Source organism: Panulirus ornatus, chromosome 66, assembly GCF_036320965.1.
Source record: "Panulirus ornatus isolate Po-2019 chromosome 66, ASM3632096v1, whole genome shotgun sequence".
Taxonomy (NCBI): Eukaryota; Metazoa; Arthropoda; class Malacostraca; order Decapoda; family Palinuridae; genus Panulirus; species Panulirus ornatus.
This window is the reverse complement of record NC_092289.1, coordinates 2799896-2825547: the sequence shown is the minus strand read 5'-3', so window position 1 is coordinate 2825547 and position 25652 is coordinate 2799896. Positions and strand designations below refer to the sequence as shown.

Genomic DNA, 25652 nt, shown 5'->3' with positions numbered 1-25652 from the left:
TGATACAGCGCTGGTGGCTGATTCATGTGAGAAACTGCAGTAGCTGGTGACTGAGTTTGGTAAAGTGTGTGAAAGAAGAAAGTTAAGAGTAAATGTGAATAAGAGCAAGGTTATTAGGTACAGTAGGGTTGAGGGTCAAGTCAGTTGGGAGGTGAGTTTGAATGGAGAAAAACTGGAGGAAGTGAAGTGTTTTAGATATCTGGGAGTGGATCTGGCAGCGGATGGAAGCGGAAGTGGATCATAGGGTGGGGGAGGGGGCGAAAATTCTGGGGGCCTTGAAGAATGTGTGGAAGTCGAGAACATTATCTCGGAAAGCAAAAATGAGTATGTTTGAAGGAATAGTGGTTCCAACAATGTTGTATGGTTGCGAGGCGTGGGCTATGGATAGAGTTGTGCGCAGGAGGATGGATGTGCTGGAAATGAGATGTTTGAGGACAATGTGTGGTGTGAGGTGGTTTGATCGAGTAAGTAACGTAAGGGTAAGAGAGATGTGTGGAAATAAAAAGAGCGTGGTTGAGAGAGCAGAAGAGGGTGTTTTGAAATGGTTCGGGCACATGGAGAGAATGAGTGAGGAATGATTGACCAAGAGGCTATATGTGTCGGAGGTGGAGGGAACGAGGAGAAGAGGGAGACCAAATTGGAGGTGGAAAGATGGAGTGAAAAAGATTTTGTGTGATCGGGGCCTGAACATGCAGGAGGGTGAAAGGAGGGCAAGGAATAGAGTGAATTGGAGCGATGTGGTATATCGGGGTTGACGTGCTGTCAGTGGATTGAATCGGGGCATGTGAAGCGTCTGGGGTAAACCATGGAAAGCTGTGTAGGTATGTATATTTTGCGTGTGTGGACGTATGTATATACATGTGTATGGGGGTGGGTTGGGCCATTTCTTTCGTCTGTTTCCTTGCGCTACCTCGCAAACGCGGGAGACAGCGACAAAGTATAAAAAAAAAAAATGTATATATATATATATATATATATATATATATATATATATATATATATATATATATTACTCCTGGGGATAGGGGAGAAAGAATACTTCCCACGTATTCCCTGCGTGTCGTAGAAGGCGACTAAAAGGGAAGGGAGCGGGGGGGCTGAAAATCCTCCCCTCTCATTTTTTTTTAATTTTCCAAAAGAAGGAACAGAGAAGGGGGCCAGATGAGGATATTCCCTTAAAGGCCCAATCCTCTGTTCTTAACGCTACCTCGCTGATGCGGGAAATGGCGAATAGTATGAAAGATATATATATATATATATATATATATATATATATATATATATATATATATATATATATATATATATATATCATACATATTCGCCGTTTCCGCATTAGTGAGGTAGCGCCAAGAACAGAGGACTGAGTCTAAGGGCCCCCTTCTCTCTTTCTTTTGGAAAAGTATAAAACTGGAGGGAAGGATTTCCAGCCCCCCGCTCCCTCCCCTTTTAGTGGCCTTTTATGACACTTGGGAAGTATATACCACATCGTTCCAATTCACTCCATTCCTTGCACGCCTTTCATCCTCCTGTATGCTCAAGCCCTCGATCGCTCAAAATCTTTTTCACTCTATCCTTCTGCCTCCAGTTTGGTCTCCCGCTTCTCCTTTTTCCCTTCACCTCTGACACATAGATCCTCTTTGTCAATCTTCCCTCACTTAGGAGGAATATCAGGGTATGGTGAATGGACAAGACTCTCTTATGTTCAGGGAGGGATGATGGGCAGCGTTGTCCGCTCCTATTAGAGTTTCGTGATCCTCTGCCGAGGCAAACAATATCGTGACGACCAGTGTGTTTCCAGGTCTTGGCCACATAGTATTGGTTGCCTAATCTCGACGCTGGGTATGTGCGACTTGACTTGTTGTTGGCTGGTAGAAGTGTTTTCTAAAGATATTGAACCCACTGAACTTGATTCTTTCGTGTTCTTGAAGTAGTGTCTTTTACAGCAGTATTATAAAGTTTTCTTGATATGTTGCTTCTGGAAGGTGTATCTTGCTCCTGATTCCCTGAATACTTCAGGAGAATATCTTCAGCAGTGAAGTACCGTGGCCACCACTGGTAGCTGGATGAGGTTAGGTTACACCATTAGGTGGACGTGCATGTACGGCTACGCGCTCATTGGTTGTAACGCGATGCTGGGGCGTGTAGATGTAGGATCCTGTCTTGGCCTGTATTCTGGTTTGTTGAGTTATGTGGTTGATGTTCCTTGACAGCTAGTGCCTCCGCGATGTGTAGGCGTCTTGTGTCTTGTTCACGGCGTTAGTACCCTTATGGATTTACTAATTGTCTCTCGTGTGGGGCAGTGTTGTGCTTTTGGGGGCAGATAGGTTGATGGAGCGTTCTTGTAGGTGTAGGGTAAGTCGTCTGGATAGTGTACATGTGCTTCTCACGTAGGTCATACTGGTAGGGAGCTCACAGTCTCCTTGTTGATGTTTGAATTCATAGATTACGTTGAATGCTTTTTTTTTTCTTTTTGTGTGTACAGCTTGTTACTTATGATGAGGTTGGTTGTACTTGTTTCTAGAGTAGATTACTAGCTTGACTCTGTAGTCTTGGGTTATTGATGTCTCGTAGTACACGTTCATCCATCATGTGTGCTGTGTTGATGTCTGATTACTCAGCATGGGTCAACCCGGGGCAGGACCCGCACAGGTTCAAATCAGGGGCTTGGCATTTGGCCCACACCCAACCCAGGTTTCCATCCTCCCCTTAGGGCTGGTCGATAAAAGGTTGGAGTGTTTGTGCATACATAGGAGTTTCGTGGCTGGCGGACTTCCTGGCCGGGCGACAGCAAACCACCCACTTTAAGTAAGCCACTTCGACCTCACTGCCCCTAACATGTGGTGTACCACCTGGGCGCACGCAGCATCCTGCCTCATGACATCACACAAGACCCTGACATCCTCCGGGTAGTCAAAGACTAAAGACTTCTTGGTGTCACTATAGACGACGGATTAAACTGGAAGAGCCAAGTCATCAGTATCAGCAGATCTTCCTCATACCGTCTGTACCTTGTACACCGACTGAAACCACTAGGCGTTCCACCCACTGAGCTCAGGAATGTATATACTAGCTTGATTCTACCTACCCTCACCTACGCCTCCCCGGCCTGGTCCTCCCAACTAACAGCTACACAGAGGGACCAACAGGAAAGGGCATGCAGAGTCATCTTTGGTCTTTCTCACACCACCTACTAAGAGGCCCTCATCTTGCTAAACCTGTCCTCCATCTCCGGCCAACGCAGGCAGCTTGCACGGTAGTTTGGCAATAAATTGCTAAAACACACACACACACACACACACATCACACACGTCACTGAGACCTCCGACACCCCTCCACCACAGACCGCCTTTCGTCATCACAGTCAACATGTTCCAACCAGAGTTCGTACAGACAGGTATAAGAACACTCCTATACCTACCACTGTAAACGTCACAAACAAGTGCATAGCTATGCGAGTGTACATCTCGGTCTCTTGTTTGTAAGGCTGTGTGGTATGTCAGTTACAGCATTGTTCTAACTATTCATTACTTTTTGTTCATCCTCTTGCATAATATATAAAAGCATACTATGTACTTTGTGAACATCCTTGTATATGTCACTCTGCCTTTGTAGATTTACGTACCTCATCCTTGTGTTTATCCAAAACAGTGTAAGTCTCCAGCCCACCTTGATCTTAAGCTCTTGTATGACTAGTTAGCTAGTAACTGTCATAACCCAGTTTTGTAATATCTTATAAGTCCACCGTGTAGTTTCTGCTAAATGACTGCCTAAATCTGATAAACCTTCATTAATATCTCCCAGCCCACACAGGAGGATTAACACCAAGTGTTTAGGCCGACTGTCGCGCCTTGGACTCTAATGCATGAGGGCCCGTTCGTAATGGTCAGTAACGCTAACCTGTACACCACCAGTGTGTTTACTGTGTTGTTCTCATAGTTCACCATCTCTTGTGTGTTTGTTAACTACAATCTTAGCGAGCTATTTTCAGTCTTTTTATATCTATGTTCTGTGTTCTACTTTATTGTCGAATGTAAAAGTTAGAAACGTGCGGAGTTGAAAGTTAAGTGCGTGTTCCTTTTAATTTTACAGTTAACTTTATGGTTATTTTACTTTTGATGTTTACGGTCATTTCCTGAAAAGATTCATCGTTATCAAGCGATAGATTGCTTTATTTTCGATTCTTCTTTTTGCTGTAAGTCAATCAAACATATAGTAAGTAACTACGATATGTTGTCTAGGACTCTCCGGCCTAGAAAGTAACCAATCGTAGCACACCATATGTCCATGTGAGTTTGAGTCAGCGTGCAAAATATGTAAAAGAGTTATTTACGAAAGATAGTTTGTGATGAACAGTTTAGAATATCCTATTTATATTACAGTTTAACTTTGGTCGAGGTGTACTGTAATTACCGGGGTGACAATCGAATTTCATGAATATCTATGTAGATTCGAATGTTATGTGTTTATATTAGTTAGCAGTATATTTCAGGCTTACAGAATAGAGTACTGTGAACATACACATCCCGTCAAAGTAAAAGTATTAAAGTAAATGTTTAATTATATATATTAAATGCAAGATATTTAAGATAAATGTAACAGCAAAAACGATAACTTTTGATAGTTTACGGTGGGTAAATGGCTTTTACCGGAGTCTTAAATAAGAAGATCCTGACGTATGTCAAAACATTGGCTTTGGCAATCAGTAATGCTATCAAGAAACACGATCATATATACTCTTATAGCGTATTTACAAATATGCTTTCTCGTTTCCTCTTCTATTGGCCTGACAGACCGAGAGATATTGAAATTAAGGTAAATATGTATCTTTATACCTTGAGATAAATATCATTATAGACCTTTCCATATGTACGATGTGATTATTTTCAGGACGTATATATCTCCATCTACATATGATCGAACTTTATTATGGTTAAATTGTTTACTTTGCCGTTGCCACTTTAGTAATGAAGTTCCTGTGTTGGGGGACAACAGACATGGTAAGGATATGACGTATTATTTCCGTTTCGGACATCCTTTGAATTTTGATAGGAGTAGATTAAATGCATTAAGTTGGGTTTGGTTCGGTTGATGAGGATGAAACTTGTTACCGTTTCTTATACTATTAAAAGTAATGTTAATGAGGAGGTCTGTGATGATGTAAGAAAGTGCCCAGAAAGAGTAAGGGAAACACAGAACTGTAGCTTTGGCGCTGCAACATAATCAACTTTGAATGTTAGTTAAATTTGTTCAGTAATGATTGTAATGATTGTGTAATACGTAGAAATATACAGTGGCACTTCCAGAGCTTTATTTGGAGCATGATATTAGATGGTATCGTAGAAGGCAGTTGTTAGGTTTATATATGCCAGTATCTGGGAATGAGTGGGGTTAATATAAGATTGGGTTGGTAGCACACTTTTAAAAGAGCAGAACCAATGAAACCTCACCTAACAGCCATAGCAGCCAAGATTTATGGTAACATATTTTCATTAAGAAATATTTGTTCCACGCATGATTGAGCTTTGCGCAAGTGCCTTTTAATGTCAACAGACAGATGACATGTTGAACAACCATATGATCCCCAATTATAGACCAATTTGATGTCATACTTCAACATTTCATTTCAGCTATTATGGGTTTTCATTGGTTCTTTTGCTTTTGTACAATGTATGATTTATAGTAAAGTACTTACTAAGTGTTTATGTGAGAAAGTTTGACTAAAAGTTACCTCAGGAATGTGACCCTTGTTCATAGTAGGTCTATGTTAAAATTGAATTTACTGTATGTAGTTTCACTTAAAAGTCACTTCTCCAGGACATATATAGTTTGGATTCCCAATAACTGCTTCATGTTTACAAAACTGGTCACTCTGGGTATCTGATTTAATCAGAATGTGGTTACTAACAGTGCTCGAATTTTAATTTTCATATCATTTTGGTACTGCATCTAGCAATTTCCTGTATGATAACGATGTACTTTGAGTCCCAAGATTTATGGTAACATATTTTCATTAAGAAATATTTGTTCCACGCATGATTGAGCTTTGCGCAAGTGCCTTTTAATGTCAACAGACAGATGATATGGTGAACAACCATGTGATCCCCAATTATAGACCAATTTGATGTTATACTTCAACATTTCATTTCAGCTATTATGGGTTTTCATTGGTTCTTTTGCTTTTGTACAATGTATGATTTATAGTAAAGTACTTACTAAGTAAGGGAGGGTATTGATTGAGAGGGTGAAGGCATGTACAGAGCATCAGATTGGGGAAGAGCAGTGTGGTTTCAGAAGTGGTAGAGGATGTGTGGATCAGGTGTTTGCTTTGAAGAATGTATGTGAGAAATACTTAGAAAAGCAAATGGATTTGTATGTAGCATTTATGGATCTGGAGAAGGCATATGATAGAGTTGATAGAGATGCTCTGTGGAAGGTATTAAGAATATATGGTGTGGGAGGAAAGTTGTTAGAAGCAATGAAAAGTTTTTATCGAGGATGTAAGGCATGTGTACGTGTAGGAAGAGAGGAAAGTGATTGGTTCTCAGTGAATGTAGGTTTGCGGCAGGGGTGTGTGATGTCTCCATGGTTGTTTAATTTGTTTATGGATGGGGTTGTTAGGGAGGTAAATGCAAGAGTTTTGGAAAGAGGGGCAAGTATGAAGTCAGTTGGGGATGAGAGAGCTTGGGAAGTGAGTCAGTTGTTGTTCGCTGATGATACAGCGCTGGTGGCTGATTCATGTGAGAAACTGCAGAAGCTGGTGACTGAGTTTGGTAAAGTGTGTGGAAGAAGAAAGTTAAGAGTAAATGTGAATAAGAGCAAGGTTATTAGGTACAGTAGGGTTGAGGGTCAAGTCAATTGGGAGGTGTTTGAATGGAGAAAAACTGGAGGAAGTGAAGTGTTTTAGATATCTGGGAGTGGATCTGGCAGCGGATGGAACCATGGAAGCGGAAGTGGATCATAGGGTGGGGGAGGGGGCGAAAATTCTGGGGGCCTTGAAGAATGTGTGGAAGTCAAGAACATTATCTCGGAAAGCAAAAATAGGTATGTTTGAAGGAATAGTGGTTCCAACAATGTTGTATGGTTGCGAGGCATGGGCTATGGATAGAGTTGTGCGCAGGAGGATGGATGTGCTGGAAATGAGATGTATGAGGACAATGTGTGGTGTGAGGTGGTTTGATCGAGTGAGTAACGTAAGGGTAAGAAAGATGTGTGGAAATAAAAAGAGCGTGGTTGAGAGAGCAGAAGAGGGTGTTTTGAAATGGTTTGGGCACATGGAGAGAATGAGTGAGGAAAGATTGACCAAGAGGATATATGTGTTGGAGGTGGAGGGAACGAGGAGAAGAGGGAGACCAAATTGGAGGTGGAAAGATGGAGTGAAAAAGATTTTGTGTGATCGGGGCCTGAACATGCAGGAGGGTGAAAGGAGGGCAAGGAATAGAGTGAATTGGAGCGATGTGGTATACCGGGATTGACGTGCTGTCAGTGGATTGAATCAAGGCATGTGAAGCGTCTGGGGTAAACCATGGAAAGCTGTGTAGGTATGTATATTTGCGTGTGTGGACGTATGTGTATACATGTGTATGGGGGGGGGGTTGGGCCATTTCTTTCGTCTGTTTCCTTGCGCTACCTCGCAAACGCGGGAGACAGCGACAAAGTATAATAAATATAAATGAAAATAAATACTTACTAAGTGTTTATGTGAGAAAGTTTGACTAAAAGTTACCTCAGGAATGTGACCCTTGTTCATAGTAGGTCTATGTTAAAATTGAATTTACTGTATGTAGTTTCACTTAAAAGTCACTTCTCCAGGACATATATAGTTTGGATTCCCAATAACTGCTTCATGTTTACAAAACTGGTCACTCTGGGTGTCTGATTTAATCAGAATGTGGTTACTAACAGTGCTCGAATTTTAATTTTCATATCATTTTGGTACTGCATCTAGCAATTTCCTGTATGATAACGATGTACTTTGAGTCCCATTATTTTTGAGTTATTTCAGCATTATTCAGTATGCTCTGCTGAAAATAAGGAAGCTGTTCAAAGAAAATGAGATTTATGTCTGGTTCTTGCTTCATCTTACAGTCATCATGCAGTATGATAAAACAGATTTAGAGAAAATGTGGTGATACATGTATTGATCATCAGGGAAGCAAATTGCAAAGTGAACCAAATCAACCTAACCTTGTCTAACTAAACCTAAAAATTCCCAGCACTGATATTTAGAGATGATAATTGGCAATAAATGAAAGAACATGGTATACCAAGTTTCATATGGAGGACCTGGAAGTGAAAAACAGTGGTTGATTTATAAAACGATCTACATCCCTTTGTAATCATTATTGCATGGTAGAGCTCTCTCAACTCTTTATTAATTTTGATAATATTTTGTGGACAATGAATATAACTTAAGATGTGCAGCTCCTTCATAGAAATTGTTAAAATTAGTATCCAGATAACAAGAAAGTAAACCTGTCCATATCCTTCAATATCTATTAAGGAACTGCACATTAGCAATTATATTGTCCACAAAATGGTAAAAGAATGAAATAGACTTGATAAACAGCTTGCCAATAACAAATGTGAACATTGCTCAATGATGGGGAAAAAATTTGTAACAGAACATCTGGTGCAAGGAAAGTAACTGATAATTTTTATTACCATTTATTTTTATTGACAGTTTACAAAATTTCAAAAATTTCCTCGTATACTCAGCATTTGCATTCTGTAGATGTAACCATTCTCCCTAAGTGATATGCTGTTCATATGGGGAGAGAAGAAAAACATAAATAACATTTGCAGTCCAATGGTATTTGTACAATACTGAAGAAGTTATTAGTATACAGAATTGTTATAGAGACCCATGACCCCTTTTGTGGGGCTCTTACAGCTTCAAGGCTGCACTTCACAATGGAGCAGAGAGATATTGGACTCCTTTGGAGCAAGATCCTCAGCAAGAGTGTACTCCCTTGTATCCATTGACAGTGATACAGCTTTTCTAAAAGTACCTTATCACATGTGTAACCACATGAAGAAAGAGTATTGTAATGCTGGGCTCTTTATAAGTTTTGAGATATATTATCATGTATGTGGTGTACCTGTGTATTTTATCAGGTGCTTGTAATGGAAAAACATGCAAACCCTTCACATTTTTCGTTTTTTAGGGAAGACGTTCGTGGAATGTTCTACCATGCATATGACGGCTATATGAAGCATGCATACCCTTATGATGAATTACGACCACTGTCATGTGATGGACATGATACCTGGGGCAGGTTAGTATACTTTCCACATTCCTGAATTTATGATTCATCTTTATTGGAAGTTCTGAACTGTATATCGTAAAGAGCTTTATAGAATAAGAAAATGGAAAAGAAAAGCCAGTATAAAGGTTTATAGTTTTACACAAAATCACTAACGATTAATGAGTTGTGATGTATAATAAACCTGATTTCAGTTGAGAAAATCAGGTATACTTTTTGTAGAGCTGTGCAAACGAAGTAAATATTTAATACTGGAGAATGAATTAACCAACAGAATGCTCAGACACCTACTTGCAGGGTTGGATGTTGTTGGCTGTCAAGCCATGGGATTAACCTTTTTGGTATGAAATAATTTTTTGGCCTTTGCAGTTTTCAAAACGTAATGAATAGTTGCACAAAAGAATTTTTTTCTCTGTAATGGATTAGGACTTGACCATTCTTAGTTTAGAAAAACAGTGTTATGGTTTCTGTCAGGTTAGCCAATCCTGTTTATGCAGATTACGAAACTTACTGTTCATAACTTTTGTTTTATATGACAAGGTGTAGAAAAAATGTCTAAACCAATAATTTTCTAATGAATTTAAGATTTAAGCATTTATGATATAGAAAAATACATTATCTACTGGATTAACCAGAGTAAGGTTGGGATGAGTGCAGCAGGGATGCTGCAAGGAAGGATGGGTGCCAAGGATGTAGCAAGTTCCTAGAAAAGGCACGAAGCCACCCAGTTATGGTCACTTGGGGGTTACTGAGACCTTCAGGCAGTTCCAGTATTTCATCCTTTGTTTGGGTTGCCATCTATGACCAGCCAAGGTCTGCAGTTTATGCATGATTCATCTTGTGGCAGGAAAAGAAATTTATAGATTGGCATTCAAAGCACTTGCTGTGTAACAGTAGATTGACATACATAGAACCAAAAGGGTTAAACACTGGTACTGTTACCTTCATATTCCTTCCCCACATGTAAAAACAAGTCTAACAATACATTTGTATTATACTTATTAAGTAGAATACCAGAAAAAGTGTATATTATCCTCTGTGTTGTTACGGTCAGTTGCTGAGTGGACTTTTATAGTATTCACAGAAACAGAATGTTATTTACATGAATGAGAAAGTTGAGAGTAAATGTAAATAAGAGAAAGGTTATCAGGTTCAGCAGGGTTCAGAGACAAGTTAGTTGGGATGTAAGTTTGAATGGAGTAAAACTGGAGGAAGTGAAGAGTTTTAGATCTGTAGGAGTGGACTTAGCAGCGAATGGAACCATGGAAGTGGATGTGAGTCACAGGGAGGGGGAGGAGGCAAAGGTTCTGGGAGCGATGGAGAATGTGTGGAAAGAGAGTATGTTATCTTGGAGCGGAAAAATGGGCATGTTTGAAGGGATAGTACTCCAACAGTATTATATGGGGTTGTACGGAGGGTGATGGACTTGTTGGAAATGAAATGTTTGAGGTGGTTTGATCAAGTAAGTATTGAAAGGGTAAGAGAGAAATGTGTAGAAATAAAATGAGTGTGGTTGAGAGAGCAGAATAGGGTGTGTTGAAATGGTTTGGGCATATGGAGAGAATAAGTGAAGAAAGGTTGACAAAGAAGATATATGTGTTATAGGTGAAGGGGACAAGGAGAAGCGGGAGACCAAATTGGAGGTGGAAGGATGGAGTGAAAAAGATTTTAAGCAATTGGGGACTGAACATGCTGGAGGGTGAAAGGCATGCACAGAATAGATTGAATTGGAACGTTGTGATATACTGGGGTGGATATGCTGTCAGGTGACCGAACGAAGGCATGTGAAACTTCTGGATTAAACCATAGAAAGGTCTTTGGGGCCTGGATGTGGAGCTCTGTTTTTTGGTGCATGACACATGACAGCTAGAGACTGAGTTTGAGCAGATGTGGCCTTTTTTCTTGTTTTCTGGTGGTACCTAACTGACGCAGGAGGTGGCGATACTGTTTCCTGTGGGGCTGATGCCATGAATGGATGAAGGTGAGCAAGTATGAATATGTACTTGTGTATATATATGTATGTGTATGTATATGTACATATATATGTGTATGTTGATATGTATGTGTATGTGTGTGTATGTATATATGTGCCCATGACTGGATTTATATTCTCTCCTTTCCTACTTCCTCACTGTTTTCTGCGTTAGCTAGGTAGCACTAGGAACAGACAAAGAAAAAGTCTGCATTCGCTCAAATTCATTCTCAAGCTGTTGTAGGCAATGCACTGAAACCACATCCCCCATCCACAGTTACGCCCAACAAACTTCTCCATGCTTTCCTTGGCCTCTTTACATGCCCTGGTTCAATCCATTAACAGCTTGTCAACCCTTTTATAACATATCATTCCAATTTACTCTCCCCCATGCATGCTTTTCACCCCCCTTGTTGTGTTACGTGTGTTTGCAAGGCATTCTTTACTCCTTTTTCATAATCATCTTGAATTATTTACATCAATTTTACAAGATTATATCGAGGATAATTATGTGTAAAGAGTCTTAAAGCTTAAGTCTTCTCATAAGTGTGGGAATGTGTTCATGTCATAGATGAAGTGATGATACCTGTTCTGAATTTGTATTTTTGTAGATTTTTTCTTTCTTTTTTTTTTTTTTTTTTTTTTTTTTTTTTATACTTTGTCGCTGTCTCCCGCGTTTGCGAGGTAGCGCAAGGAAACAGACGAAAGAAATGCCCCCCCCCCCATACACATGTATATACATACGTCCACACACGCAAATATACATACCTACACAGCTTTCCATGGTTAACCCCAGACGCTTCACATGCCTTGATTCAATCCACTGACAGCACGTCAACCCCGGTATACCACATCGCTCCAATTCACTCTATTCCTTGCCCTCCTTTCACCCTCCTGCATGTTCAGGCCCCGATCACACAAAATCTTTTTCACTCCATCTTTCCACCTCCAATTTGGTCTCCCTCTTCTCCTTGCTCCCTCCACCTCCGACACATATATCTTCTTGGTCAATCTTTCCTCACTCATCCTCTCCATGTGCCCAAACCACTTCAAAACACCCTCTTCTGCTCTCTCAACCACGCTCTTTTTATTTCCACACATCTCTCTTACCCTTACGTTACTCACTCGATCAAACCACCTCACACCACACATTGTCCTCAAACATCTCATTTCCAGCACATCCATCCTCCTGCGCACAACTCTATCCATAGCCCACGCCTCGCAACCATACAACATTGTTGGAACCACTATTCCTTCAAACATACCCATTTTTGCTTTCCGAGATAATGTTCTCGACTTCCACACATTCTTCAAGGCCCCCAGAGTTTTCGCCCCCTCCCCCACCCTATGATCCACTTCCGCTTCCATGGTTCCATCCACTGCTAGATCCACTCCCAGATATCTAAAACACTTCACTTCCTCCAGTTTTTCTCCATTCAAACTCACCTCCCAATTGACTTGACCCTCAACCCTACTGTACCTAATAACCTTGCTCTTATTCACATTTACTCTTAACTTTCTTCTTCCACACACTTTACCAAACTCAGTCACCAGCTTCTGCAGTTTCTCACATGAATCAGCCACCAGCACTGTATCATCAGCGAACAACAACTGACTCACTTCCCAAGCTCTCTCATCCCCAACAGACTTCATACTTGCCCCTCTTTCCAAAACTCTTGCATTTACCTCCCTAACAACCCCATCCATAAACAAATTAAACAACCATGGAGACATCACACACCCCTGCCGCAAACCTACATTCACTGAGAACCAGTCACTTTCCTCTCTTCCTACACGTACACATGCCTTACATCCTCGATAAAAACTTTTCACTGCTTCTAACAACTTTCCTTCCACACCATATATTCTTAATACCTTCCACAGAGCATCTCTATCAACTCTATCATATGCCTTCTCCAGATCCATAAATGCTACATACAAATCCATTTGCTTTTCTAAGTATTTCTCACATACATTCTTCAAAGCAAACACCTGATCCACACATCCTCTACCACTTTCTTGTTAGTTTTCTTATTTTTATTAGATTTTTTCAGTGGCCTTCCATGGCTATACACTGTGTTGACATCTTGGATAAGATTTTGGAAATGATTGTCTCGTACCTTTACAGACAGCATACTCTCCTTAATATGTATATACTTTGCTGATATAGCATGGTCCTTTACCATAGGCATTACAATAAGGCTTAGATTTTGTGAACATTTTATATCAGTTTGACAGGTCAAGTTTTGTTCATGTTACTTTTCAGTTTAAGTACAAAAACATGTCTGGCCAATTGTATAGCAAAAAATTATATATATGTCCAAGGAGGGCTGATATTTTAGGGGTCAGAGGATAATCATTAAAATGCAGGTTATATGTATTGTTGAGTGCCATATATAACACTTAATTGTGTACTGACACTGATAATATGCTTTTCATTTCCCACAGTTATTCTCTTACACTCATTGATGCCTTGGACACTCTGGCAGTAATGGGAAACAAGACTGAATTTCAGCGAGTAGTAGGACTTATCATGGAGAGGGCAAACTTCGATGTGAATATTAATGTATCTGTATTTGAAACAAATATCAGGATACTCGGTGGATTTCTCAGTGGCCATCTCATGTCGAAAAAGTAAGATAAAATGCTTTTACATTATTATTAGTTTTTGTAATGTCTGATACAAAGCAAAGGATGTATACATTCAGGATTCCCAGTCAGGTACTGCTTTGGACAAAGAAAATGGCATAGAAAATATACACGCCATGAAAAGAGGCCTCATCAGCACTGCAGGTATGAAAATTATGATGATAAGGAGTTGCACATGGGTAGATGTCAAGTTGTACTTCTTTGACTCAGGTAGCTGTCATCTGCTTGAGGACTGTTGGTATTCTGTCCTAAAACACAGAATTATCTCCTTGTTACAAATAACACTGGAGAACATTGAACTCACACAACTCATTCTTAGTAACTTGATTTTCCTCCAGTGAGTGCTGCACACTAGCCCTGCCTTTTCGTGAGATAGAATGAGCAATAGATAGAAGTATTAGGTAGGAACTTTAGGTAGATATGTTAGGTAGAATTGGTTGATTGGAATATTAGATAGAAGTAGTTGGTTGGAACAGTAGGCAAACTCATCAGGTAGAAGCAGTTGGTAGGAACATTAGGTAGAAGTCAGTTGGTACAGTAGGTAAGAACCTCTGAAAACACTGTGCTAGAGTTGACCCCTGCCAGTGATCAGTTGAGGGTGAGACACTAAAGGCTAAGAAGCAGTACTGAAATTTACCAGTTATGGAGAATCTTTTGCCATGGCCACCTGTTTGCGGGAGCTCCTGAAGGGAATGGGCATCAGAGATATAGATAGATGAATAGATAGATAGATAGATAGAAGTAGTTGCCATGTAAGTTAAGTGCAGTTCTCCTGTAATGCAAAACCCATGAATAGGTGGTGACACCCTATTTCATGCATTCTTTTCCCACAAAGCAGAAGGGTTCTGAAGAGAAATTCTTTTGAAATGTGAACAAAATCCACTATTTTTCTGGAGACAGATTTAGCTGTATCAGAGATAATAAATATCCCAGAGGAATTAAAGGTCAGTTAATAGAATGGATGGAATATTAAGACTGTGGAGACTTTGCTCAGATGAATCTTCAAAGGAAATAACAAAGTCAAGTAGAGGTTTGGAGAGAGAAGCAGAAATGAATATGGAGTAGAAATGTTAAATTTGAATACATTAAGTCCACCTGGTTGAGAAATGCACTCCCCGCATGACTCCTTCTGTTACCCCTTTTAGAAAGTTAAAATACAAGGAGGGGAGGGTTTCTACCCCCACTCCCGTCCCCTTTAGTCGCCTTCTACGACACGCGGGGAATGCGTGGGAAGTATTCTTTCTCCCCTATCCCCAGGGATTAAGAGAAGCAGCCCTGACTTATAAATTTTCCCAGTTTAACTACTAAATGACCAGCTTTCTTTGTGCAGCAATGTTGGTTCTCCTACCCTCTTCTATAGGTGTTACTTTGATGTTTGTTCCTTAGAGCTGGCTACCTGTGTGGTTCACCACTAGCTAGACTACACAGTACTTAAGTTTAGTGTCACATCATCACTGTGTGGCTATTGGCAACTCAAGAGTGGGCTGTGCTGATAATTGTATCTATACACCTTGAAGCTTTGAACTTCACTAGCCATCTCATGTTTTTCCCTACCTGTGACATGGGGAAATAAAGTTGAAGAATACTGAAGGGAGAGAAATGGTGGAAAATTGCATAGCATGGTGTATGCGGGGGATGCATATAAGGACAGAGATAAGTGGAAACTACAAAGGCCATCCCTTAGATTGGAGTTCCTGTAGGAAACAGACATTGGAGATATGGATAGATAGATAGACGGATTGTATGAAACCTTCTACAAGAAGAGAATAGGAATACACCAATTTATGACCTTTTAATACCATACTTTAATACCATACCATATAACCTGCTACTTTACATTCTATGTAAATAAAAGGAAAATCTTTTAAAAGAATCCTTAAAGAATCTTATTTCATAAAAGTGACTTAAAACTCATGTTTAGATGTGTAATCAAGCCATTATCACAACAGATGATGTACTTCAGGACCCCTATAAATCTCTGAGTCTGGGTATGTCTAACAGGTTTTAGTCTGGATTAACTCTCTCTCTCGAGTTTGGAAATGAGAGTAAATGAATTACATTTTGTGATCTGTTACAAGATGCAAATACTACTCATTGTCATCTACACTTAGCAGTCTGCTGTAACATCTCCATGTAATAACCGAAAGGTAACTGAAAGACTCATGTGTAACTGTTGTATGAGAAGGCCTTACATATCATGTGCCACCACCATATTTCAGATTAAATTTGATTGTTGGCATGGAAGCGTGGATCATACATCATCGTAAGGTCCCCTTTACCAGGCAAGTTAAATCTGTGTGAGGTCTGTTTAAAGGATAAATAAAGTTTGATTACACTGTTATGCAGTTTGTTACTGTATGAGGATATTCACTTTCAGTAAGCTTAACATTGTGCTTCAAGGTACCTTTAAAAAGTTTTTCCCTAGGAAACCAGTCAGAAAAGCTTGTGGTGTACCCAGTTGCTCACCAATGTCTGGTACTGTATTCTTCTCTATACTCTTTCCTGTGTTTAATTCTCAGTTATAGACACTGCACCATTTACTCAATAGTTTCGAGATTTAGTGAAAATATATGAAGGCTGAAAAGAATGATTTTTGAAATTGTTTGATTGGATGTTTGGAACCTTGAATTGCTAATTAGTAAATCAGATGTTAGTAAGAGAGAGGATTGGAAATATGACTGGTATTTTAGTTGAGCTAATGGTTATTGGGATAACTGTTTTGCTGAAAGAGCAGGGAAGTTAGGATTTTTTTTTTTTTTTCCCCCATCACAGTTGATGGTAAACTTGACTTTTTTTATATATGATAAAGACTTACCAGTGCACACCTTTTGGGCTGGATCTCTTCATTCTTGGCTGAAACCAGTGTTTAGAACAAGAAAGTCTCTCTTTATCAAATTGTATTGTATTTATTTTTTCCGTGATCAAACTATTGCATTGAGATTTTAGGTGAACTAACTGTAAGGTTTTGGAAATTGTTTCAGATAACATTTCAGTTACCACATGGTGTTTCTTTGATAAATCTAATTACTGAATTCAGATGGTGATTTCAAAGAATTCTCTTCTTGACATGTGTACAGTATTAACATTCAGTAGTACCTCCATTAATGGTTTATTAAGTGGAAATTCATGTCCTGTGATAGTTAGCATTGATAACAAAATTGTTTACAGAAAGTAAAATTTTATTGTACAGGTACGCCACCAATTTTCTGGCACTCCTGGTTCCAAAGCCTTGCCGGATTAACCATTTTGCCAGACCAACCATGGTTACATAATAATAATTCATCAACACTCTCGTATGTCTTAGAAGCCATAGCTAGGATTAAATTTGAGCAAAGTAAGCTAAGAATCTCACAGAATTGCAGTATCACCACCACCAAGTGCAGTGTAAAGAATGTAGATAAGCGCACCCTACACACGCCATCTGTGGCTGCCCAGTAAACTAGTCTGGTGGCTGCAGTAATTTCAAGTTCCCTCACATAATTTTGCCTGGACTAAATGATGTGCTGAACCATCAGTTGCCCAGAATTCGGTTATGTACCTGTATATGAAAAAACAGAGGGATGGAGTGAAAAAGATTTTCATTGATTGGGGCCTAAACATTCAGAAGAGTGAAAGGCATGCATGAATAAAGTGAATTGGAATGACGTGGTTTATTGGGGTCAACATGCCATCAGTGGACTGAACTAGGGCATATGAAATGTCTCGGGTAAACAATGGAAAGGTCTGAGGGGACTGGATGTGGATAGGGAGCTTCGGTTTTGGTGCATTACACATGACAGCTGGAGAATGGATGTGAGTGGATGTGGCCTGTGTTTGTTTCCAGGTGGAGGCAATACTGTTTCCTTTGGGGTAGGGTGGTGCCGGAAATAGATAATGGTGAGCAAGTATGAATATGTACATTTGTATATATTTTTACATATGTGTACATATGTATGTATTTCAGAATGACCAATCCACCCATATACACATATGTATACATGAAAGCCCATACATGCACATATACATACATATACATATCAACATTACACATATACATACACAGACATATACTTATATACATATATACAGAATGGAAGAAAGGTGAGAACAATGGAAGTAAGGGGATTGGGGGTGGAATGGGATGTATTTAGGGAATCACTGATGGATTGCGCAAAAGATGCTTGTGGCATGAGAAGCGTGGGAGGTGGGTTGATTAGAAAGGGTAGTGAGTGGTGGGATGAAGAAGTAAGATTATTAGTGAAAGAGAAGAGAGAGGCATTTGGACGATTTTTGCAAGGAAAAAATGCAATTGAGTGGGAGATGTATAGAAGAAAGAGACAGGAGGCCAAGAGAAAGGTGCAAGAGGTGAAAAAGAGGGCAAATGAGAGTTGGGGTGAGAGAGTATCATTAAATTTTAGGGAGAATAAAAAGATGTTCTGGAAGGAGGTAAATAAAGTGCGTAAGACAAGGGAGCAAATGGGAACTTCAGTGAAGGGTGCAAATGGGGAGATGGTAACATGTAGTGGTGATGTGAGAAGGAGATGGAGTGAGTATTTTGAAGGTTTGTTGAATGTGTTTGATGATAGAGTGGCAGATATAGGGTGTTTTGGTCGAGGTGGTGTGCAAAGTGAGAGAGTTAGGGAAAATGATTTGGTAAACAGAGAAGAGGTAGTAAAAGCTTTGCAGAAGATGAAAGCCGGCAAGGCAGCAGGTTTGGATGGTATTGCAGTGGAATTTATTAAAAAAGGGGGTGACTGTATTGTTGATTGGTTGGTAAGGTTATTTAATGTATGTATGACTCATGGTGAGGTGCCTGAGGATTGGCGGAATGCGTGCATGGTGCCATTGTACAAAGGCAAAGGGGATAAGAGTGAGTGCTCAAATTACAGAGGTATAAGTTTGTTGAGTATTCCTGGTAAATTATATGGGAGGGTATTGATTGAGAGGGTGAAGGCATGTACAGAGCATCAGATTGGGGAAGAGCAGTGTGGTTTCAGAAGTGGTAGAGGATGTGTGGATCAGGTGTTTGCTTTGAAGAATGCATGTGAGAAATACTTAGAAAAGCAAATGGATCTGTATGTAGCATTTATGGATCTGGAGAAGGCATATGATAGAGTTGATAGAGATGCTCTGTGGAAGGTATTGGGAGGCAAGTTGTTAGAAGCAGTGAAAAGTTTTTATCAAGGATGTAAGGCATGTGTACGTGTAGGAAGAGAGGAAAGTGATTGGTTCTCAGTGAATGTAGGTTTGCGGCAGGGGTGTGTGATGTCTCCATGGTTGTTTAATTTGTTTATGGATGGGGTTGTTAGGGAGGTAAATGCAAGAGTTTTGGAAAGAGGGGCAAGTATGAAGTCTGTTGTGGATGAGAGAGCTTGAGAAGTGAGTCAGTTGTTGTTCGCTGATGATACAGCGCTGGTGGCTGATTCATGTGAGAAACTGCAGAAGCTGGTGACTGAGTTTGGTAAAGTGTGTGAAAGAAGAAAGTTAAGAGTAAATGTGAATAAGAGCAAGGTTATTAGGTACAGTTGGGTTGAGGGTCAAGTCAATTGGGAGGTAAGTTTGAATGGAGAAAAACTGGAGGAAGTAAAGTGTTTTAGATATCTGGGAGTGGATCTGGCAGCGGATGGAACCATGGAAGTGGAAGTGAATCATAGGGTGGGGGAGGGGGCGAAAATCCTGGGAGCCTTGAAGAATGTGTGGAAGTCGAGAACATTATCTCGGAAAGCAAAAATGGGTATGTTTGAAGGAATAGTGGTTCCAACAATGTTGTATGGTTGCGAGGCGTGGGCTATGGATAGAGTTGTGCGCAGGAGGATGGATGTGCTGGAAATGAGATGTTTGAAGACAATGTGTGGTGTGAGGTGGTTTGATCGAGTAAGTAATGTAAGGGTAAGAGAGATGTGTGGAAATAAAAAGAGCGTGGTTGAGAGAGCAGAAGAGGGTGTTTTGAAATGGTTTGGGCACATGGAGAGAATGAGAGGAAAGATTGACCAAGAGGATATATGTGTCGGAGGTGGAGGGAACGAGGAGAAGTGGGTGACCAAATTGGAGGTGGAAAGATGGAGTGAAAAAGATTTTGTGTGATTGTGGCCTGAACATGCAGGAGGGTGAAAGGAGGGCAAGGAATAAAGTGAATTGGATCGATGTGGTATACCGGGGTTGACGTGCTGTCAGTGGATTGAACCAGGGCATGTGAAGTGTCTGGGGTAAACCATGGAAAGTTGTGTGGGGTCTGGATGTGGAAAGGGAGCTGTGGTTTCGGGCATTATTGCATGACAGCTAGAGACTGAGTGTGAACGAATGGGGCCTTTGTTGTCTTTTCCTAGTGCTACCTCGCACGCATGAGGGGGGAGGGGGATGGTATTCCATGTGTGGCGAGGTGGCGATGGAAATGAATAAAGGCAGACAGTGTGAATTGTGTGCATAGGTATATATGTATGTGTCTGTGTGTGTATATATATGTGTACATTGAGATGTATAGGTATGTATATTTGCGTGTGTGGACGTGTATGTATATACATTGTGTATGGGGGTGGGTTGGGCCATTTCTTTCGTCTGTTTCCCTGCGCTACCTCGCAAACGCGGGAGACAGCGACAAAGCAAAAAAAAAATATATATATATATATGTACATATACTTGCCTTCAATCCTTTTCTGGCACCACCCAACCTCACAGGAAACAACATCGCTTCCCCCCACTTCAGCTAGGTAGCATCAGGAAAACAGACAAAAAAGGCCACATTCATTCACACTCAGTCTCTAGCTGTCATGTGTATTGCACCAAAACCACAGCTCCCTATCTACATCAAGGCCTCACAGACCATTCCATGGTTTACCCCAAGCATTTTACATGCCCTGGTTCAATCCACTGACAGTACGTCAACCCTGGTATACCATATTGTTCCAATTCACTCTATTCCTTGCATGCCTCTCACCCTCCTGTATGTTCAGGCCCTGATTGCTCAAAATCTTTTTCACTCCATCCTTCCACCTCCAATTTGGTCTCCCGCTTCTTGTTCCTTCCACCTTGTCAACCTTTCCTCTCATCCTCTCCATATTTCCAAACCATTTCAACACACCCTCTTCTCTCTCAACCACACTTTTTTATTTCCACACACTCTTTTACCCTTTCATTACTTACTTGATCAGACCCCCTCATACCATTTTTTGTCCTCAAACATTTCATTTCCAACACATCCATCCTCCTCTGTACAACCCTATCTATAGCCCATGCCTCGCAACCATATAATATTGTTGGAACTACTATTCTTTCCAACATGCCCATTTTTGCTCTCTCAGATAGCGTTCTCTCTTTCCACATATTCTTCATTGCTCCCAGAAGCTTCACTCCCTCCCCCACCCTGTGACTCACTTCTGCTTGCATGGTTCCATTCACTCGCAGATATCTAAAACACATCACTTCTTCCAATTTTCCCCATTCAAACTTACATCCCTACTAACTTGACCCTAAACCTTGCTGAACCTAGTTACCTTGCTCTTATTCATGTATGTATGTGTATATGCATATATTTGCATAGATGTGTATGTGAGTGGATAAGTCTCTCTTTGTCTGTTTCTTGGTGCTACCTTACTAACACAGGAAATGGCTATTAAGTATAATGAAATAGATATATATGAAAAAAAAAAAAATGGTAAGGTAAGAGAAAGTGAGGGCAAATATATATGGATTCTTATTTACAATTCAGAATGGATATTGATGTTGAGGAAGGATGGCCCTGTGCTGGACCGCTTCTGAGGATGGCGAAGGATGTAGCAGATAGACTGATTCCTGCTTTTGATACTCCTACAGGTTAGAAAGTAATTGAATTTTAAATTTGAACTAAACTGCTTTATAAGATGGATAAGGTCTTGGAGTGTACTTGTTCAGCTCTGTTTGTAGTAAGGCTTGCTGTTCTTGAGAAAAAGCTATAAAAATATATGTCTTTAATCTGTCTTGGTAATAGACAGCACTGTTCTTATGAAAAGGGTGATCAGATCCTTTTGTGCCTCGGGGAGATATAGACTTTCCTGTAATAGGTGCAGAAAATTATATCTGCTCACATTCACTCTCTAGCTGTCATGTGTAATGCACTGAAACCACAACTCCCTATCCACAAACAGGCCCCACAGACCTTTCCATAGTTTACCCCAGATGTTTCATGTGCCCTGGTTCAGTTCATTGACAGCGCATCAACCCCAGTATACCACATTGTTCCAATTCACCCTTCTGCATGTTCGGCCCTAATTGTTCAAAATCTTTTTCGCTCTATCCTTCTACCTCCAGTTTGGTCTCCCACTTTTCCTTATTCCCTCCACTTCTGACACATATATCCTCTTTGTCAACAATTCCTCACTCATTCTCTCCATATGTCCAAACCATTTCAACACTCCCTCTTCTGCTCTCTCACCCACACTCTTTTTATTACCACACATCTCCCTTACCCTTTTGTTACTTACTCTATCAGACCACCTCACACCACACATTGTCATCAAACATTTCATTTCCAACACATCCACCCTCCTCCGTACAACACTATCTATAGCCTATGCCTTGCAACCAGATATTATTGTCGGAACTACTATTCCTTCAAACATATCCATTTTCACACTCCAAGATAACATTCTATCTTTCCACACATTCATGATCACTCCCAAAACCTGCTCCCACTCCCCACCCTATGACTCACTTCCACTTCCATAGTTCCATTCGCTGTGAAGTCCATTTCCAGATATCTAAAACACTTCACTTCCTCCAATTTCTCTCCATTCAAACTCACATCCTGATTTATTTGTCCCACAACCCTGCTGAACCTAATAACTTTGCTCTTATTCACATTTACTCTCAACTTTCTCCTTTCACACACGTTTCCACACTTGGTCACAGATTTCTGCAGTTTCTTATTCAAATCAGCCACCAGTGCTGTATCGTTGGTAAACAATAAGTGACTCACCTCCCAGGCTTTTTCATTCCTAACAGACAGCATACTTGCCCCACTCCAATGCTCCTGCATTTACCTCGCTGACCACTACATTCATGAACAACTTAAACAACCATGGGAACATCTAACATCCCTGCCACAGACCGTTACCTCAGTAAGACAGCAGAAGCATTTGTGTATAAAAAGATAATTACTTGGATTCATACTTACATGTGTAGTAGTGGCTGTAGTTGTTTTAGAACATTTGTCAGAAACTTCACATGGGCAGTGTTAAATTTGAAGCTGAATTCTGGCTTTGGAAGTGTGTTTACTCTTCTGTCTGCCTGGAAACCTTAAAAAAAATAATTCTATTCATGTTATAATTCCAGATTTAGTAGTGGTTGCACCATTTCCTCTTTTGATTGTCATATATCCTCAAGCTTAATTTACTTTAGACATTATGATGTCATTCATGCTTATTTCTTGCAGTCAGGTTGCTGAGCTTTATTTGCATCATAAAATTTCCACTTATATTCCATAGCACTTTTTATTTAGTATGTCCTAACTCCATATTTATGTCCACTTCTGTTTTATAGTCATGCCATTATATGTATTTATTTTTTTTGACAGGTATGCCATATGGTACAGTTAATCTTAGGGAAGGAGTACCGGAGGGGGAAACACCAGTTACCTGTACAGCTGGTGTAGGCACGTACATAATAGAATTTGGCACGCTCTCTAGACTCACAGGAGACCCAGTATATGAAGAGGTAATAAAGTAGATTTTTTTGTGTGTTGTATTTTGCTTGTGGAAGGAATCAGTAAACACAGCTATCACATTTTTTTCATCTTGTGTTATGAGGTTCATAATGTAGATGGGGAAGATATGTATAAGTAATGATCAGTTGTTCAATGGATCTTTATTAAAATAGAAATTGTAGAAAATTAATTATTTGATTAGATTGGTAAGGTGCTTATAACTGTTCTTGAAGATACATGAAACACTTTTATCATAGGCAAAGAAATGTGAACTTTAGAACATTTTCCTTATATTCCCTCCCCTCAGACAGGGGAAGAGGGAGGCATGGAAAGAAGGGACAAAATGATATGGATGATTATCTTAGAGATGGGTAGTGATTATATGTTTAGTGGGAATTCTGCATGGGTGATATGAGTAGTGATTATAACATTTAGAGAGGCCTCTGCATGGGTGACTTGGGTGGCAGTTATAACACAGAGGATTTTGCATGGGTGATCTGGGTAGTGATTATTATATTTAGTGAGGATTCATGCATGGGTGATTTTGTACTCTGGAAAATGATTCTGTACATTGCATGTAGGTAGGCAGAGCAGGTTGAGAAATGATTGAGATTCCTTGAAGTGCATCATCTTGTAATAAAATTTATGTTGGAATGATTAATAGGTATTGCACTCTGTTTACTGAACCCTGTAAATGAATATATTAATCTTACAAGCAGACATTTTTTGTCAAAACCTTATGGTAATGGGTGGTCAGGACAGTAAATTTAGTCTTCAGACCAGTATGTAATAATACTCAGCTCTAACTTACATTCATTGGCCATGGAATTTGTGTTTTGGATCTCAGGTGGCTCTGCGTGCTTTGCATGCTGTTTGGGATCATCGTTCATCAATCAATCTTTTAGGCAACCACATTGATGTCTTAACAGGAAGATGGACAGCTCAAGATTCTGGTATAGGTAGGTAATGTCACAGTAAGGTACAGTATCATCAGTATCATGAAATGCATATTTACAAATCTTTGGTTTATCTTATAATGAAAGTAGCATTCAGACATCAATAATTTATGTAAATGAATGTGCATCTTTTACATAGTCATCTTGAAATGTAGCATGTACACAGAATTATGTATACTTTAAGAATTAGATTGATGATAAAGAATATTGTATGTATATGCATAATGCTAACCTTATCTGATGTTAGTAAAGTGATAATTTTAGTATGTTGTTGTTGGTAAATGGAAGGGAGAAATTTTAAGTGTTGTTAGTAAATGGAAGGGAGATGCTAGCTACCTCTTAACAGATCCATTGCTAACTGCCTTGCCCCACCAGCTAATAGTATTTACAAAAAGAGAAGTACTTGACTTCCCTTGAAAATTTTGGTGCATTACACATGACAGCTAAAGACTGAGTGTGAGTGGATGTAACCTTTTTTCGTCTGTTTCTTGGCGCTGCCTCGCTGAAGCGGGGTGGTGATGCTGTTTCCTGTGGGGCGGGTTGGCACCAGGAATGGACGAAGACGAGCAATTATGGATATGTACATATGTAATGATGTATATGTGCATGTATGTGTACATGAGTGGATGGGTCTTTCTTTGTCTGTTTTCTGGTGCAGTCTCACTGACATGGGAAACAACAATCAAGTATAATAAATAAATTAATAAATAGGTAAATGATATGTATATAGACTTAGACATATATACAAATGTACATATTCATACTCGCTTGCTTTCATCCATTCCTGACACTACCCAGCCACACAGGAAACAGCATCACTACCCCTTACTTCAGCAAGGTAACACCAGGAAAACAGACAAAAAAAGGCCACATTCGTTCACGCTCAGTCTCTAGCTGTCATGTGTAATGTACTGAAACCACAGCTCCCTACCCACACCCAGGCCCCACAGACTTTTCCATGCTTTACACCAGATGTTTCATATGCCCTGGTTTGTTCCATTGACAGAACATTGACCCTGGTATACCACATCATTCCAATTCACTCTATTCCTTGCACACCTCTTACCCTCCTGTATGTTCAGGCCTCAGTCGCTCAAAATCTTTTTCACTCCATCCTTCCACCTCCAATTTGGTCTCTCGCTTCTCCTTGTTCC

At 40.0% G+C, this 25652-nt stretch overlaps 1 protein-coding gene across 1 annotated transcript in view; it reads left to right on the top strand.

Annotated features, from left to right (window-relative positions):
• The first annotated feature begins 4625 nt into the window (after positions 1-4625).
• The window catches only part of LOC139746881 (ER degradation-enhancing alpha-mannosidase-like protein 2), a 37176-nt gene continuing 16149 nt past the window's right edge, over positions 4626-25652 (top strand). The window contains 6 exon segments of the mRNA XM_071658534.1: positions 4626-4815; positions 9168-9278; positions 13687-13872; positions 21572-21675; positions 23414-23553; positions 24390-24501. Coding sequence (XP_071514635.1) covers positions 4679-4815; positions 9168-9278; positions 13687-13872; positions 21572-21675; positions 23414-23553; positions 24390-24501 — 790 coding nt within the window. The 5' untranslated portion in view covers positions 4626-4678.